Source organism: Tyto alba, unplaced genomic scaffold, assembly GCF_018691265.1.
Source record: "Tyto alba isolate M040663 unplaced genomic scaffold, T.alba_DEE_v4.0 Super-Scaffold_18, whole genome shotgun sequence".
In the NCBI taxonomy this organism is placed as follows: Eukaryota; Metazoa; Chordata; class Aves; order Strigiformes; family Tytonidae; genus Tyto; species Tyto alba.
The window spans coordinates 21257757-21275913 of record NW_024881280.1 but is presented as its reverse complement, the minus strand read 5'-3'; the positions used below and the strand labels follow the sequence as shown (position 1 = coordinate 21275913).

At 36.2% G+C, this 18157-nt stretch overlaps 1 protein-coding gene across 16 annotated transcripts in view; it reads left to right on the top strand.

Annotated features, from left to right (window-relative positions):
• RALGAPA1 (Ral GTPase activating protein catalytic subunit alpha 1) overlaps positions 1 to 18157 on the top strand; it is a 133451-nt gene that overhangs the window by 85105 nt on the left and 30189 nt on the right. For all 16 annotated transcript variants that reach the window (XM_042791125.1, XM_042791124.1, XM_042791123.1 and 13 more), the window contains 5 exons: positions 3390 to 4254; positions 5734 to 5805; positions 6733 to 6856; positions 8454 to 8609; positions 16871 to 17029. In XM_042791125.1, the coding sequence (XP_042647059.1) occupies positions 3390 to 4254; positions 5734 to 5805; positions 6733 to 6856; positions 8454 to 8609; positions 16871 to 17029 (1376 nt within the window). The remainder of the gene's footprint in view (positions 1 to 3389; positions 4255 to 5733; positions 5806 to 6732; positions 6857 to 8453; positions 8610 to 16870; positions 17030 to 18157) is intronic.

The window sequence follows — 18157 nt, the reverse complement described above, 5'->3', positions numbered from 1 at the left end:
GAGCGAGACTTCCTTAAGCTAATGTAAAATACAGGTAGCTAAGATAGACTGAACTCTCTCAGGCTCCCGTTAAATGTAATGGAGAAAGAGAAGAGCTTCCAGAGGCTGATTCATCTAATTTCTCCAATTTGGGCTTCTAGCTGAGATAAATCAGTCTGTACAGGTGTATCATTCTTTAGATAGCTAAAAGGGTAAGGAGAGTTAAATTCTTCCCTCAGTCATTACTTTTCCCTTCTACTACATAACTGTAGTTGTTTAGAAGCTGTTCAGCCAAAGTTGAACTCAAGAGTTAACAACTCAACTTCAGGAAATTCAGGAATCCTCCATTCATGCACTGATACAGATTGGTGGTGATGGACCTTTCCACAAAAGAGGTAATTTCAGGGACTGAGAAAAATAACCAATGTAACATGGTTCTAGTAAATTACCAAGTGATCATGTACACATATAAATTATATTGCCCAAGCAAAATTATATCTCCCATTGTAAAGAGAGCAAAGATGTGTTCACTGAGGAAGACAGGTTGGCAAAGCAGTCAGTTAGACTGCTTTAATGTGTAATGATATGACTCAGTTTGTAGAGTTTGTGGTAAAGCTGTGATGGCTTGTGTTACTGCATATTTTGATCTGCCCTCCAGAAACAAAGAGCATGGCTTAGATAGTTATGTTAAGAGTTCTCATATATGGAATGTCCAGTTGTCCCTGACTGAGATGTGCTTCTAGGAAGAAATTATTAATATGTATCCTTTAAACTGCTAATTTAATTTTAAAATCTCATATTTCAAAAAACATTACTGGTTTTGGGTGGGGTTTTTTGCTAATGGAAACCATCACCAAAAAGTGATCTGCTGTGTGGCAAAAATGTTTCAAGATTGCTTTATTTTATTTCAACATAACAGGGTACATTTTACAGCTTACTTTTCACTATGCTTCTCAATACTTCTAATCTAAGTTTTCTGTGTCATTTTTAGATCAACAATATTTTATTCTGAGAGAAGACTCAGTGAGAAGTACTGTTCTCATTTTATAAAAGAGGTGATGACAGATTTATATTCCAATTTTTTTTTTTTTATTTCTTCAAGAGCAAAATTTTCAGAGGAGGACTGTTGGTAGGACTTGGAATGGACCTTCCAAATTTAAATTCAGTGTTCCACTCTATATCACTGTATCACCTTTCATTTCCATATGTCCCTTCGGTTCCTAAGGGACTAAATTCATGCACACAGGCACAATATAACCATAGTCAGGTTTGAGAACTTTAGGATTTTCCACAGAACAGTAATAATAATAATTTACATGCTTTCAGGTCCCTCTCATTTCTTCAGGTTTTTCAGCAGAACTTAACGAAGGCATTTAACCTACGCAGTGTGAGACTTCAGGTAGCTGGGAAGCTCACATGTCTTTGCTTCTAGAAACCTGAGAAGAATATTACCTTACTTACATGTGCAGTGGCAAGTGCTGAACGCTTGGCATAAATACCCTGACAAAGATGAGCCAGCTTTTGCATTGTCCAGGTGCTGGTTAGTACTGCACTGATAAATTATTCTTCAAGCATCCAACTTATTTTCTCTTTGTCTTGTGTAAACTTGCTTACAGTTTCTTCTTATATTTCAGCAGATGGCACTATAACTTAATTTCCTTGTATGCTGTCAATATCTGGACATTTAATTCAGCTTCACTGAATGTTTTTGTGTTTGTAAATTTTAAATGTCACGAAGGTTATAGATAATAAAAATATGGTATCTAATTTGTTTATATTTGTTTTCAAAGCCTTAGTTCATTAAAATATTTGAGTTTATCTGAGTTTTGGAATACTGTTAAAACGAAGTTGATTTTGCCATCTATTAACTGGATGAAATGTTTCCCTTTCTGCAGTTCAGATCTAGTGCTCCCTAAAGGTAGAGAAGAACTGGAATCCCAAACGTTTCTTAGATGCTTTACCCAAACCTTGTGGGGGAAAAAAGAGGCACATATATACTAATTGTTTATTTTTACAGATGCAGAATGCATCCAGTGCTTCAGAAACTAGCGCTCTATCATGACAGTCAGTATGCATTAAAAATTTGTCTTTGTCTTTCCAGTTAAACCAGTAACCCTTAAACTTCAAAAATAAATTTCTTTATTAAACATTAATTTTTATTGCATATAAATACATAATATAAAGGGAGATGAGTTAATTATAACATACTTAAAGGTCCAAGAGGTTACATTTTCTCAGTAAATACTGAATAAAAAAGTAACATGGTTTTAGAACATTCTAGTTTGATGGATTTTTGGTGAGAAAGAAGGTGAAAAGTGATTGCAGCAGTTTTCAGTGTTTAATATAGCTTAAAATATATGGTGTAGTCCTGAGGAGTACAGTCTTGGTTTGTCTTTCCTTTGTGAATCCCAAATTCAGGGCATCCAGGTCCTGTTACAAGAGAGAGAAGCTGCAGAAATCTGTGCTTTGCTGTACTGATCCCATTGTGGGTACCCTATGCCAGTTGAGGGTTGTCTGCCTGACAGGGTCGCTTTGACCAACTTTGTACTTCATGGGTAATGTAGAGTGGATTTGATAGAAGAGTCCAATAACAGTAAAGTACTGGGTTAGCAGGGTGTGGTATAAACATTAAGAAATTCATTTTGTGAATTTAGGTAACGTGGCATGCAAGTGGAAGGTATGCAACAAAGAAAGAGGTGGCAAAACCATATTGAAGTACCAGCGCATCTCACAAGATGAATTTCACCTAAGATAGGCACAATTAACTTCACTTTCTCCCTCCAAGTTTTTCGAGCCTGAAACTTCTTAAAATGCAGCTGGAGCATGAGATTTGCTCTTTGAAAGTTTTGCTACTGTTAGATTGTGTTCAGTATAGATAGCCTGGTCTTTGATTTGGTGCTTTAAAATCATCCAGTATTATTCTCAACCTAACCTACAGCTGTATGCTCCCTGGGGAAATTAAGACGGATTAGAGGTTTTGTGCATCTATGTTCCTTTGTTTTTCACAATGTAATGATGTGTATAAATATAAAAACCCATTGCAGTTGGAAATGGACTTCTTACACCACAATTACGATCTCTACTTCATCAGCAATTTAAGTTTTATTTTCACTAGGTTAAGAAATTGTGTATTTTAGAAGAACCATGCTCATTACAAAGCTATGGTAAAGGAGGTATGGTAGGCTGTAAAATAATGAAGATGATTCTTTAACTATCTTACAATTTATTTTTCATGCTATATGAGAGACTAGTGTTCATCAAAATACATATTTTCCGTTACAGAGTTGGAAGTATCCTAACCTTGCAGTGCTCATTCTCTGTTTAAAACTCATGAAGGAGACCAAAAGAAATATGTAAATCTCATTGTTGTTTTCTGAACTTTTTTAAAACTGGTGTTCTTTCTCTCACAGTGAAAACTCACATGCAACAAGGATTAATTTCTGTTGCTGCTCGTACTGTGATAACACATCTAGTCAACCACTTAGGCCACTATCCTATGAGTGGAGGTCCTGCTATGCTAACCAGTCAAGTGTGTGAAAACAATGACAATCCATACAGTGAAAGTCCTGAACTTTCTCCTGAACTTTTTGAGAACCCAAACCTTCAATTCTTTGTGTTAAACAATACTTCCCTGGTGTCCTGCATACAAATCCAAGCAGAAGACGACATGCCTGGGGGAGGACTGTCTGCTGGACTTGCATCTGCTAATTCAAATGTTAGAATTATAGTGCGTGATCTATCTGGCAAATACTCGTGGGATTCAGCCATTTTGTATGGACCATCATCTTTATGTGGATCTTCACAACAAACGTCTTTTGCACTTTCATTATCTCAGCAAGATAAACCAGAAGATGGTCTTTCAGCTTTTGAGCATGTGGAGGATGTCTCTGCAAGGGATGGAATTACGCTCCAAGTAAAAAGGAAATTTAGAGACACTGTACCAACATGGGATACAATTAGGGATGAAGAAGATGCCCTTGATGAGCTTCTGCAGTATTTAGGTGTTACAAGCCCTGAATGCTTACAGAGAACTGGTGTCTCGCTCAACATTCCTGCTCCTCAACCAGTCTGCATCTCAGAGAAGCAGGAGAATGATGTCATCAATGCAATTCTGAAACAGCACACAGAAGAGCGGGAGTTTATTGAAAAGCATTTCAATGATTTAAATATGAGGGCTATGGAGCAGGATGAGCCAACCTCACAAAAGCCTCAGTCAGCATTTTACTACTGCAGATTACTTCTCAGTATACTGGGAATGAATTCTTGGGATAAAAGGTAAAAGGAAAAGGCTCACAATTTAAGAACTTTCTTTTAAGGAATTGTGCTACTCTTACCATGTAATAATAGTTGATCATAGAGTAGGTTAAGTCAAAAATACTCCAGGCCAGCCAACAAAAGAGGAGAGGGCATGTGCAGCTAAGGGGAAAATCGCAGTTTTCTTCTGTGTTTCAACTTATCATTTAGAGAGACAGAAAGGAGGAACCTGTTGCCTTTATTGCTATTTATATTCTTTCCTTAGAACAGTGTTGGAAGGTGAATTGAAGGAGCAATATATTTTCTAATAATCCTTTCACCAGCTGTACTAAGGGGCATTACCATGGGTAAAGAAGGTGTCTTTTTTGCTTTCTTTGCTTCCCATGTATGTTCCTGCAAAAATCATTACCTTTCTATGCCAGAATGAGTCTCTGAAAGTGTCATATTCTCAGCTGTTGTGTTGCTGGACATTGTCCTGCTGCTTTGCCTGCTAAGAGCATGCTTGCATTGCATCTGTGTTAGCTAATGAGAAAGACGTATTCCCTACTATTTATTTCAACATTGGCAATGTTTGGGTATTGTTTATTGTTTGGTTACAAAAGTAACGTCTCTGTTTATATTTTTGCGGGGGTGTAGTTAGGTGTATGCATTATACATGTGGATATGTACAAAAATAGCATCCTGGAATTTAAGGGTCTTTCTGAAATCTTTTGACATAGCTGTCAAATTCCGTATTAAAGGCATTGAAATATTTTCTTACTATGAAGGGAAATGTATGTTCTGTAAAAGAAAAATAATCTGCGTCACTGAGATATCACTGGAATCAGACAAAATTTGGATGTTGTAACCCTTCTTACTTGGGTCTTTAATTCCTCAGGGCAGTCTGGTTTTGAACAGTACTGCTCTTAAACTAATTCTGCTGTGTTTTGTGGGAAGCATCTTCAGCAGTTTAAAAGAAATGAAAAGTGCCTTTCTTGCTCTAACATTTGTTTTGCTTTTTCTTTAATTTGTTACAGCTGTCTGGGTGACTAATGAGCTATGTTCTGCTCTCTTCTGCAATTCAGAATAGCAAAAGCTCTGGTTTTAATACACTAACTCCTTAGGACAGTAGATGATGGGAGTGTCTTTTGTCACTAAGAATATATATTATGGCCTAGTAAAGTGTACAGTTTATATATGCATCAGAGGGAGTTCTGTCTGTTCTTCTGTAGCGAAGAGATTGATTGCAGTTGGATCCAATAGATTGACAGAAGAAAGTGGAAAGAAGTAAAGGTTGTACTCAGGGCTATAATAGATATAGATTTTCTGGAGTAAAAAAAATTGCTCATATATTTTTTTAAAATATATCTTAATATTTTATATAAGAAAGGACTATTGAAAAGGCAGAAGCATTTGTTGACTGTTCTTGAATGGACCTGGAAATATTCTTGTACCATTCTTGTACTGTTCTATAGCCATCAGTGAACAGGTAATAAAAGAGTTACAAATTTCTCTATTTAGAAGGAGCTTTCATCTCCTGAAGAAAAATGAGAAGTTACTTCGAGAACTCAGAAATTTGGACTCAAGACAATGGTAAATTCTTTTAATGGCCACCTACATAGTTATTTTAAGTGTGCTTGTACTTAAATGTCTCTAATTGCATAGATGTGAGAGTTGAACTATTTTTTAAAACAGTTTTGTAAATTATTCATATATTTTACATGGTATTGTAATTATTGGTGTTATATTGAAGCTACATTAGTGTTATTTGTAGAGTGAAACTCTACAAGTAGAATATCATGTGATAGAACAAACTTCAAAATAACTTAAAATTATGAACATTTGCATGCATAACATGAAATAGTTTTAAAACTTTGATATATCAAAGTTTCCACATTTTGAGCTTTGGCTAATTGTTCAGGTGTTTTCCAGTGCTGTTAGTATTGCTGTTAGACATGGGATTCTAGTTGGAGTTGTAGCTAGAAGTAAAACCTTTAAATTGTTTCAGTAGAAGTTGAAATAGAATCCAGTGGAGGTTTTACAAGTATGAGAAACCACCGTCAGTTGCTCCAATGTCTAACAGCAAGCTGTGAACAGAAGGCATTACTATAGTACTTAAAGATTCTTCATTCAGCTGCATAAGCTGCATTTGTCACAGCGTTCACAAGGCCCTGTTGTTAATGGGCAGTGCAGTGTTGATAATGCCTGTTACAGGTTTTGCTCAATTCAGAAGTCCAGCAATTGGTACTGCCAGCACCATCCTATGTCTTAGAAGTGATGAAAGGGGTAAATGCTGTTCACATATAGCAAAACTTTAGGCTCTAGAGAAGACCAGACTATAAAAAACAGAATGGGAATATGGAAATATAGAAGGTATTCAAAAAGAAGCCATGTAGTTATACTTTACTTCCACTGTCTTTTTCAGTATTTTAAAAGCCATGCTCTGTGTGTGCTGCTTGCATATTTTGGTTTCATATTAGTAAAGGCAGTGTCATGCAATGACCATTCACTGTTTTACAGCCGAGAGACACACAAGATTGCAGTGTTCTATGTTGCTGAGGGACAAGAAGATAAACACTCCATTCTTACCAATACTGGGGGAAGTCAAGCCTATGAGGATTTTGTAGCTGGTCTTGGTTGGGAGGTATTCATTAAAACATTTTTATCCTACATTTGTTTACAGAGAAAATTACGGATCCCTTTAGATATTATCAGTCTTTGACTCTTTAGCATTACAAGTACTGAAATACACTGGTTTGCAAGTAGGATGTAGAGAAGAATTCTGGTTTTAATTTCATTAGCAATACTAGCTATTTAATTTTAAGATCTTTCAATTTAAGAAAGTTTGTGCAGGCAGAGACGATTCTTTAGTGTGCAGTCCTGTACTTGACTTTTGTGGACTGATTAGGAGGCATCCTGATTTCCCTGCAGGCCTATGAAGTGTTAAATCCATTGAAATCTGAGATTCACTCAAATTTAGGAATCCAAAAAATACAAATGTACAGCTTCTCTCATGCTCCCTTCTTCCTGCCTTCCACTGCAGGCATGTATCCATTCACATACTCCTCGTCACATCTCTTCCAGCAGTCAGAAACACTGTGATGTTACTCCATCATCTGTATGGACCTGCAGCTCTTTACTCACTAGTTAGATATTGTTATGAGGGTTTTCTTTTTTGCATCCTTTCTTTCTGACCTCACAGGATTAACTTCCATTGTAAAGTTCAACTCAGCACTGTCCCACAGAAACACAGGAATCACTCCTGCTCCTGTATGGCTGCATAAGAAACTGCAGGTTTTCTTGTGACTGGTGTTTTCATCAGGAGTGTCCGTATGAGTATCCATCTTATTTGTTCTTTTTCTTACTCCTGTGGTATATAAGAGCACTACTAGATTAGCAACGTGGATAATGACTCTGACTTTTCCACAGGAACAGAGGAAAACTGGTAGAAGTCTGCTGACTGTCATGAACATAGATGTTTATTTCCCGCACTCCTGATTCTTCAGGAGAATAAAAAATCATCACACTAGTGTCTTCAAATATCCTTCTTTAGTGGGTTAATTCTCTTAACCTGGATTCTTTATTAGCAGAAAAGCAAATACATCCCATGTAGGCAGAGATTAAATGTATTCACTTCTGAGGTACAGCTTTCTTCAGGCACTGTTATAAAAGTGAAATAGCAACTAAGCATGCTTATTTATTTCAGTGCCAAACTATTTCCCATTGAACTAATACTTAGAAACTTATTTATGGATTATCAGTTAGTTTCCTCTGATTTTTTTCATATTCACAGAATGAAAATTTCTCAAGAAAATATATGGAAGGTAACAAGACAATTTAAAATTGTCTGGCTCTCACACAGGGTTTCTTCAGAGCTCAGGTCAAGGCTGATGTAGTATCACAGAATTTTTAAAAATTCAAAAAGCACGTGTAAGTGACTAGGGTCAACTGATCAGAGAACAATGCAGTAAATATTAATTTACACAACCTTTCCTTTTATCTAACCTCATCTTTCCAGCAGCATCTGTGATGACTGTGGAATATAGAATGTCACTGCACTACAGTTGATCTCCAGTCTAGCCAGCGAGTCTGAACTCTTTTAGAAAAGCATAATTATACTAATGTGAAAAGAAGATTCACTTTTAAAAAATCAGTTAAAAGTGCATTTCAGAATGTAAAGAATGTATTTATCATCAGATATTTTTTTTTTTCTCCTAATGCTTCCTGGGATTTACTTCTAGGTAAATCTCACAAACCATTGTGGCTTTATGGGAGGACTGCAAAAAAACAAAAGCACTGGACTGACCACTCCATATTTTGCTACCTCGACAGTAGAAGTAATGTTCCATGTGTCAACAAGAATGCCTTCCGATTCAGATGACTCTTTAACAAAAAAGGTAGGTGTTTCTGACTAACAGATTTTGGTAATAAACCCAGAAAAAATAGAATCAAAGAAAATCCAATAACTATTTCTAAAAAAAAAACCAACATAAAACATCATATCACCTTACCTGCTAATAGTTGGTATTTTACTGAAGTAGGTTAAGCCATATAAATTATTCTCTACGAATTTCTAATTTCGCCATACTGGGGAATTTTGCCATCATTGCAACTGTTGGCAGGATCACATGTATAGCAGTGAAAAATGCAGGGAGGTAATGGTTTGTGCGGAAGAAAAAGCCTCTGAATAATGTTGTAATACTTTGAGGCGTCAGATGCCAGTTAATAAATACGCAGTGAGTACTTTCTAAGATTAATTTTTATTCACTTAAAAGTCATGTGCTGGCTATTAACATAATTTTTCCTTTTAAAAAAGTTTAAAATATAAAGAGTTCAACAATGTTTATTATATATAAGGTGTTTTATCTTGGAGCAGGCACAGATGCTGAACAGTGATACAATCTCTCATATCCACATTAAGAAAAAAATTATTTGCTGTATTGGTATTTTTTTCTTTAGAATTTAATAAATTCCACATTAGTGATAATAAGTTATAGTCTCAAACATATGTCCTATTATAAATGAACAATTGGCTATCATTAGACTGTCCCCCGTCCTGTGTACATACATCCTCAGATGTGCTAATCCATTCAGTAGACACATTAATGAGCACTGGTTGAAGTGTAATATTGGAGGAACTGAAGCTGGTTGACCTCAGCATGGAGTTTAATACTTGTAATTAAATTAGACAGTAGACAGTTAGTAAAGAGAGAAATAGCCATGCCTCTGGCAAGCTTCAATTATTAATGACTTTTTTGTTCTTTGTGTTCAACTTGAAGAAAAAAATATTGTTATTGTTATAGACTGACTATGAGTTCTAACTTCTCACTGTCGCATCTGAAGTTGGTTTGTTTGTTGTTTTTTTTAAATTAAAAAATGTTTTTTTCTTATGCCTATGGTGCTGGGTCCTTTCTGTTCTGTATTTCGTGAAGTAGAGCCAGAGTAATGATTTATAAAAGTGTTTTAATAGCAAAAATAACTAATTTTAAAATAAAATGGTTGCTATTCTTCTAGTATAGAACAGTATATATATACATATATTTTTCTAAGTTGACTGGCTTCTGTGTTTTTTAAACAGAAACTTGGTTTTATAAAACACAAAATGTAATTATCCTTACAATGTTTGTTTATAATCTTTTTGAAGTAGAACATTAAAAAGTGTTGACGGGGAGAAGACGGGTCACAGTGAAAATTGGTTGATAATTTGGAAATGCTGCGGACTTCAGCAGAGCACACATATCTATTTCCAGGAGCACCCTGAATCTGCATATAGCTGTTCCTGCCAGGCAAGGTTTAGTGCTGCTTCAGGCCTCCTGTGATTTAGCTTGGGAAAATGGTGTCAGCTGGACTTTCTAACAACTTCAGCTTGCCCCAGGCCTATTTCTCTCCTTTATCTCACTTGTCAGTGATTTGGAATATTTGAGACCTGTATGGATATGTAGGGTGTATTGAAAAATTGGGATTAGATTTGTAGCTCAGCTACTGATGGGCTGTTTAATCAAGCTACCTTATTTCTGTGGAATTTTCCTTTCTGTTTTTCCTTGGTGTGCAGTTTTTGTTCTTCATTTTAAGCCCAGTTTCCCCATGAACAGAGGCTTCTGAGCCTGCCTTTATGTCTTTCCTCTCTTCTCTAACACCTTTTGGCCCATTTCAATTGATGTTAATAGAGGCACTTTTCAAAGGTGTTAATTTCATGTATGTTTAATGAAGATAGGCTCAGTAAAGGACATAGAGTGAGAGACGCTTTTAGTGCCCCTGCTCAGCAAGTAAAGACTGCATGGGAAGAAACATTAAACATCAAGGAACCAGCACCGGAGAGCGATGCTATCAAAGTCATCCCAAACTTGAGAAAAGCATCAACTGAAGTTTGCGTCTTGGGAGAAACCAGCAAGTGGTATCAGGAGACATGAGTAGGAAAATAGGCTTAATTCTTTTACTAGTTCGACAGCTACTCATGCTGCTTAGACTGAACACATCAGCAAAACAAATGTGTTTTATGAGATGCTGTCCAGCTCACACACACTATAGGGGACCTCAGAATCTTTTGAGAGCCATGTGTGTGCTAACAGTTGTAGCTGTTCTGAGTGCATGTACTGTTCATGACCTCCGGAGAAACTCGAGTTTTGAGCTTCTCTACAGGTCTTTCGTGTGCTTTCTTTGTCTATTACATTCAATGGGAGAAAAACAAGCAAACTTGCAGCAGTTGGCTTAGAACTGCTGCTGTTTTTTATATTGTAAATGTGCCTAGAGGTGCATGATAGGTTCATCTTATAAATGGAAATTAAATTAAATTAAAACAAAACTTCTTCCTGCCAGTCGAGCCACTGCAAAATCAAGATTCTCCTGTTTCAGAGGCTAAGCCAATTTTAAACTTATTTTCCATCAGTCTTACAGAATAGTAAATAAAACTTTTAAGTGTTTTGGATACCTCTGAAGCATTTGTTTCTGAAGACGTGAACAAAGGAAAGAAAAGACATGAATTCAGGGAAAACAAATGAAAATCTTCTAAATTTGTAAAGGAACTTAACATTGAAATGCATATATAGAATAAGTATTTAGTTCGCAAATAGTAAATTAACGATTTAATGCTGATAATGCAGGCCATTTTGTTTTTCTTAGAATTAAAGGTTAGGATAAAAAGTATTTACACTACCCTTTCAAGAGCAAACTTGCAAAGAAAACATCGGGAACTGTGAAGACTCTCAGTTCACAGAGTGAGAAATCTCATGTATGTGCCTCTACAGCTTATCACCTGTCTAGCTTCTCCTTCCTTAGCCTCATAAAGGAGTGAAGGCATTGTAGGTGAGAATATTATACACAAGATATGTAAATGAAAGTAGTAGTGTTGTTAATGATTGGAATACTAATTCATCTTGGGCTTCGGGTATATTACATGAGTCTAGGTTATGTGTGACATTGTCCTAACCACATAAAATATTTATAGCTCCCAGTATTTATATCTAGGATTTTTATTGTGGTATTAACATGTATTGGGAACTTGAAGGTTTATAGATGTAAATTATTAGTACAGTATTTTTTGAGAGTTACAATTAAATGAGGGTGTTCCTTTAAAAAAAAAAAAAAAAACACACCACACACACCATAGTTTTTGAAACAAAGTTTCGAGAAATATTCAACTACAGCATACATATGCTGTAGACAGCAGTGCTGCTTACATTTAATGGGCAAAAGTGGCTGCATTAAGCCATTACTTCAGATGTTTCTGCTCCTTCTGTTCTTTTTATAATGAACACTTTCATTTTTGAAGAAGAAAAAAGTTGGGGCTGGCTGTTATATCATAAGAAAATATAGCAGCCTTTTTTCTCCCTCCTTTAGGTAAGTGGGTATTAGAAATTACAGTAATTTTGGCAAGAGTTCAAGGGTTAATGCAACAGATAAATAAAAGGAATTTTCTGTAAATTGAGCCCTGCATTATTTCACTTGTCTTGTCTTTCCAAACCTAACTCATTTAATTTTAAAAAGTAAATACTTAAATTCTTCCTGACAGTGTGCTTTGCTTTTACTATCGTTTATTACTTCAATTATACTTGGTATCACTTAGAACAATCTGCCATTTGGAAATTTCAGTATAGCCTGCAGCTTAGTATTAAGTCTGGCTGCTATTGTAACATGTACAGCATATGACACTAATGTATCAAAATTAGATTTGATCATCCCTCCTGGTTATATTTATTTCACGTTTCTTTTGTATTCAGTTAACATAAATGTATTAGGAGAGCTGACACATGATGATGGCTATAGAGTAAGAATATTTTAAAGTATTTTGAGTTAAATTTGAAATTTCAGGTAACCTAACAGTTGGTCATTTTTATATATTTGTTTTAATGGAGTAGAGTTTCAAAGCAAGCCTAAAAAAATCTGTTTGTGTCTGACATCTCCTCAGGGCTGTCTTCCCGACAGCTCAAGTTTAAAATGGCTAAAACAGAGCTCTTAATCTCTTTCTCATTGCCACCTTTCAGGATCACCACGGATAACACGACCATTGTGCCTGTCACTTGTGCCCATAGCCTGAAATTATCTTTAATTTCGTCCACTTTCCGGATTCTTGCATTCAGTCTGTGCTTAAGACTGTTCTTTTTTCTACATAACATTGCTTGTAACATAGCCTTTCCATACACACAATTAAAATTTATTGACTACATCCTAAACTGCTGTTTTGATTGCTGAACCTCCCTTTCTCTGGCCTTGACACTTCAATTTTTGAAGAATGCTGCTATAAAAGACATTTTTCTAATCTTTAACCCCTTTTTACAGTTTCTTTGCATTTGTCCATCTCCATTTTGTATCTTGCCTTATGCTTAGATAATAAACTCTCTAGAGTAGTTTGATCTGCACTTATACAGTATTTAGCATTTTAGAATATTGGTGTGTAACCTATATTTCAGGTATTTCAGCTATACTGTATTACTGGTTACTTGAAATATAACATAATTTTAGAGATTTTTATTATTTATATTATTGCTGTGCCTTTCATCTTTAATAAGGATTTGCACTTTATTTTGCTTACTGTGATTTATGCACATGCCAAGTTGTAAGTTTAGGAAGACAAGGTCAGGAAATGAATGTGAAGATGTGAACTGGTGGTGAGTTTTGAGTAACCATTGACACAGGTTCCAGTCTTGGCACCTGTGCATTTTGTGTGCACCAAATCTGACTCTGTTAGATAACATTGGGACCACGGCTTTTTCTTGGGAGACTATCTTGCTGTCTGTCCTTTAGGTTTCAATGAGCAGAGGTAGCTCAGTACCTTTGTCCCACTTGTGTCCAGGACACTGAATTCTAGGATGCTTCCAATTCAATACAGAGACATAAAGAATCCAGATTAAAGTTGAAAGAGGTCAGACGCTGGCTGCCGTATGGTGTAACAACTACAGTGAATTATGGATTCTCCAAATGCTTGCTGTGCTTGCGGGAGAGGTTTGTTGTGAAGCACTGCTCAATTTCAAGGTCCTTCAATAGGGAACTGAAAAATGAGGAAGGAAAACTGAAATTCTTCTTGCTAAAAAGTTTATGCAAAATCTAGCAGACCTTGGAAAGCCTTTCAATACAATTTCAGGTATTGGATCTCCTCCATGGTTCAAGTGTTGATGAGTCAAATTACCACCATTCAAGCTTTCTCATAAGCTTTGCTGACCAAGGTGAAGACATCTGAAAGAAGCAATAAGGAGCACTATGTTAGTGTCAGAGCTTCTGATCTACTCTTGCAAAAGGAACAGAATGACTTATCCAGAACTTACAGGAACACCCAAACTTGTCTATTTTTGTCAGTCTTCTACATCCTGTAATGGAAACAAGGCACTGATCATAGCTTACATCTTGTTATAAACCACCATTCATGGTTTGTACCATCATCCACCTACTTGTACCATCTCATTTTGACTTTCAGTCAAGATGTCGTTATGTCAGAGATGCCATTCTACACTTCACTCAAACTGGATCTTTGCCAAACCATTCTTGGTAGTAATCATGAGGTGAAATACACCTGACAGGACTTGGAACTCCTTGGAATAATCTGATTCATTTTCCTTCTCCTCTGGAGGAGTTAGTGCTCTAGCCTGGAATGTACCCTCACATCTCTGTGGGGATTTAAAGCAAACTTTGGAATTGGAGAGAAAAGTCACTAATGGCTTCAGTACACTTGGCATGCAAAAATATGTGTCCCTTGTCGGTAGTCCACCTCCTGAAATAACCACACAATACATTTTTATCACACCAAAACCAGTGTCAGTCTGATGTGAAAGCATGCATCAGTAGTGATGCTCCATCGGAGTAGCTTTCACAAAAGTGCAAGAACTGATGTTCTGTCTGATTAGCTGCAGGTATCAATAACAGGTACACAGGGGCAACCTTTGATAAATTAAATTCAGAGGCAGTGATGCCCTCAAGAAGCTGCACTATCTAAACTCTCTGTGCATGTCTATTGGCATGTGCGTGGTCACCATCCCATGTTTCTAAGTGTGTGTTTGTTGCCTTTGAGTCCAAAGATGGTAAGTAAAGGCAGGCTAATTCTTCTAGTAAATAGTTCAGGAATGGTGCAGTGCGGTGATGGGTATATCAGTCCTAGTTCTACTTTTTGGCAGTCAGTTCAGTGAGTTCAGTTCAGTCAGTGCACCAGACGGTCATCCCTCAATCTAGGATCATTTAGTTTTTTCATGCTCCACAATATTTCATATCTAAACTGATCTGCCTCTTGCTTTCTCTTTGATTAGGTAGCCTCATCCTCCCTGAGCTTTTCACTTGCCTCTAAGTCTGGGCCCATCAGTCCCTCATACCCTTTTGCCATTGTCATATTTCAACAGATAGTTTGACTGTCACTTCACCAAGGAAGGTAGGAGAGGTTCAGGCCCTCAGAACAATTCCACAGTCAGTTGTCTTTTACAACGTTCATCATTATTAAGTGTTAGCCAGGGTTTCTGCAGCTGGAGTTTGCATGTTGCTCATCAGTCATTCAGGATGCTGCCTGGTTTTCTTCTAATCTAGTCAAATAAAGTCAGCATAGTGAATGTTACTATAACCAATTCTTTTGTTGGGCTGGGTTTACAGTTGACACAAGAGCATCCCTAACTAAGTGTTGTTCGAAATAATTCAGCCATCTACAAAAGAGGCAAGAACAGCTCACTTCAAAGGAGCTGCAGTCATTGTAGATTAGATGTATGTATGATCTGCTCCAGGAAAAACAAATGACTTGTTGAGCATCAGACAAAATGTAGAGTATTGATGCCATCTGTCCTTTGCCCAGTCCAACACTGAAGAAAATCCTTTTCTTACAGAAATACAACCCTGTTTTTCAGTCTGATACAATTTAAAGCTAGCAGAGAAGAACAGAGGCAGCTTATTTTTTTCCTTAAGAAAAAAAAAAAAAAAAAAAAAAAAAGCCCCAGCCAAGTCTACAGCTGACAACCGGTATAAGCTTTCAGATAAGATGAAGATGGCATTCCAGGAGGGTTTGTAATATAAACAAGTGAATACTTGCAATGAAATTTCTCTGATGTCTGTGTATATGTTTTGCTTTTATTTAAAGTGCAGTTATGTTCTCAAAATGAGTCCAGAAAATTGTTGCCTTTTTATGTACAATAACTTCTTGTAAGTGCTCAGATTACTATCTGCGTATTACCTGCTAGCAGCAGTTCACAGTGCTGCCCTTTGAATAATATCAAGGCGATTGTCAAATTCTACCTATCTTAAACTGTGCAAACAAACTGAAAACTGTGGGTGAAGACAATTGTCAGCTATAATTGGTGATGCACAAGGAGGAAAAAATGAGATTCAACATGAATTTTCAGAAATAGCCCTTACTGGAAAGAAACTCATGCTTAATAATCTGAATGTATTTGATCAATATATGTAAAGCCTCTCTCTGAGATGTTAACATTTGTTTATCAGATGGTAATCTTTAGCAGAAGGAGCATTTTGGAGCTTCAGTGCAAATAATTCCAAAGTGTTCAAGATATTTCTTAATCTGGTTATATGATTACAAGTGAAGATACAGTATTGATTTTGATGAACCCATTTGGCCATTCTGAGCTAAATCAAGACCCCTTTTTGTTTTTTGGGGGACGGGGTGTTATTTTTACAAAGGTATACATGTTTCATGGGAAACGAGCATTTAGTTTAGTTAATCTAGGGACTATGGAAAATGCAGTAGCTATTCTCCTTTAAAAGCTTTTTGTTTGTAGTAGCCAGTTTGGGATTTGGCTAGAATGATGAGGGTAAAGACTGCTCAGATGCATAGCTTTTAAACAAATGTTTATTCATATAATTTAAAAGTTCATATATAATTCACTAATTCGCTGCCTGTCAGTGATAGCAATCTTGAGAGCATTTCAGTAAATCAGATTGAATCACTCTGCATTCTTGACATAATATCAACAAAATTTTATCTTTCAGCAGAAAACAGATATTGATTTAATTTAAATAGACGTTGGCACCAATCTGTAAAAATCTATAGCACGAACCAATACTGTGAACTAATACTGTCATTGAAATTGTAAGAGAACTATAGTGTAATTTGGTTATTTTATTAATTTTCCTTCATTTCTTTTTAGTGGGTTTTTCCTCTTGACATATGATTATTTAGTATAGCCATATGACTATAGAATATATTTAAACTTACGGGTTTTTATCCCTGCTTTTCCAGCTAAGACATTTAGGAAATGATGAAGTACACATTGTCTGGTCAGAGCATACTCGAGATTATAGAAGAGGAATAATTCCAACAGAATTTGGTGATGTTCTTATAGTTATCTATCCCATGAAAAACCATATGTTCAGTATCCAGATCATGAAAAAGCCTGAGGTAAGGGGTTTTTTTCTTTTGTGCTTCCTTCATATGTTTAATATGAACTGAGTTTTATTTAGAATCCAAGTTTTTGGTATAATAGATTGATCCAACAAGGTGATGTGTCTTTAACATCGACAAGTGCAGTGGTGGTAGGAAGAGCTCAGTGAATACAATGCTTAGTGAGTAAAATCAGGAACTTAAAATTGCAAAGGCCTGATCCTATCAAGCATATCTGCTAACATCATAAACTGAAAACAAAGCTAGAATATTCTGCGTAATCATTTAAATATTAAAATAAATTTGGCAAACTTTTTTATCAAATCTGATACGTGACTGTGGTAGCTGAATAATAGCCTGCTCCAGCTTGCTTCATCCATGTCATATTCCCCTTTCTTTTTCCCAAAGCTAGTTTTTACTTTCCTCTTGACTCCACACAAGACTTTGGAGATTAATTCAGCAAAGCAAGGCCATTCAGCTGTTAGGCATATGAACACGCATTCTTTCTGATGACTGTTCCTCAAATTGTCTGTGATGTTCTTAAAACAGTGGTTTAGGTTAGCGAACACTGACTGAGTAAAAGTAGTCATGAGTGTTTGTGCTGCATGATTTCCATGTGTGATGTCACTTGCCATGAATTTCTGTAATTTACATATTAAAATTCTTTCTAGAAGCACTAATATTAATAAGTCAGGTATGACAGAAATAGGATTCCCTCTAGATGATGACTGCCTCTACCTTATGATAGGCATGAAATGGTACCCAGTACATGGTCTTGTCATTACTGGGTTACTTATTTTTTTAATTGGTAAGTATATTCTTACTTTTACTACTTTAAGTCCAAAGAGTAGGATTACAGGGAGTGTGCAGTTTAAGAAGGAAAAATAAAACTGCTGAGAACAGGGATTGCTGTTAGTCCAACAAGAGGTTCTTGTATGTGAAAAAAGAAGTACCTTCCATCAGATTTCAGTATTCTCAAAACTACGTGAAATGGCTGATGGCAGAAATAATACAGGGATCTAAAATTCTTCTGCAGCATTGGTTTCATCTTAGCAGGAAGAATATTTGGTGTACGCTCTGCTCTGTTTTCTGACCTGATACATAAACTTTGCTCTTCTTCAAATCCTTTATGCTAGCAGCTTCAGA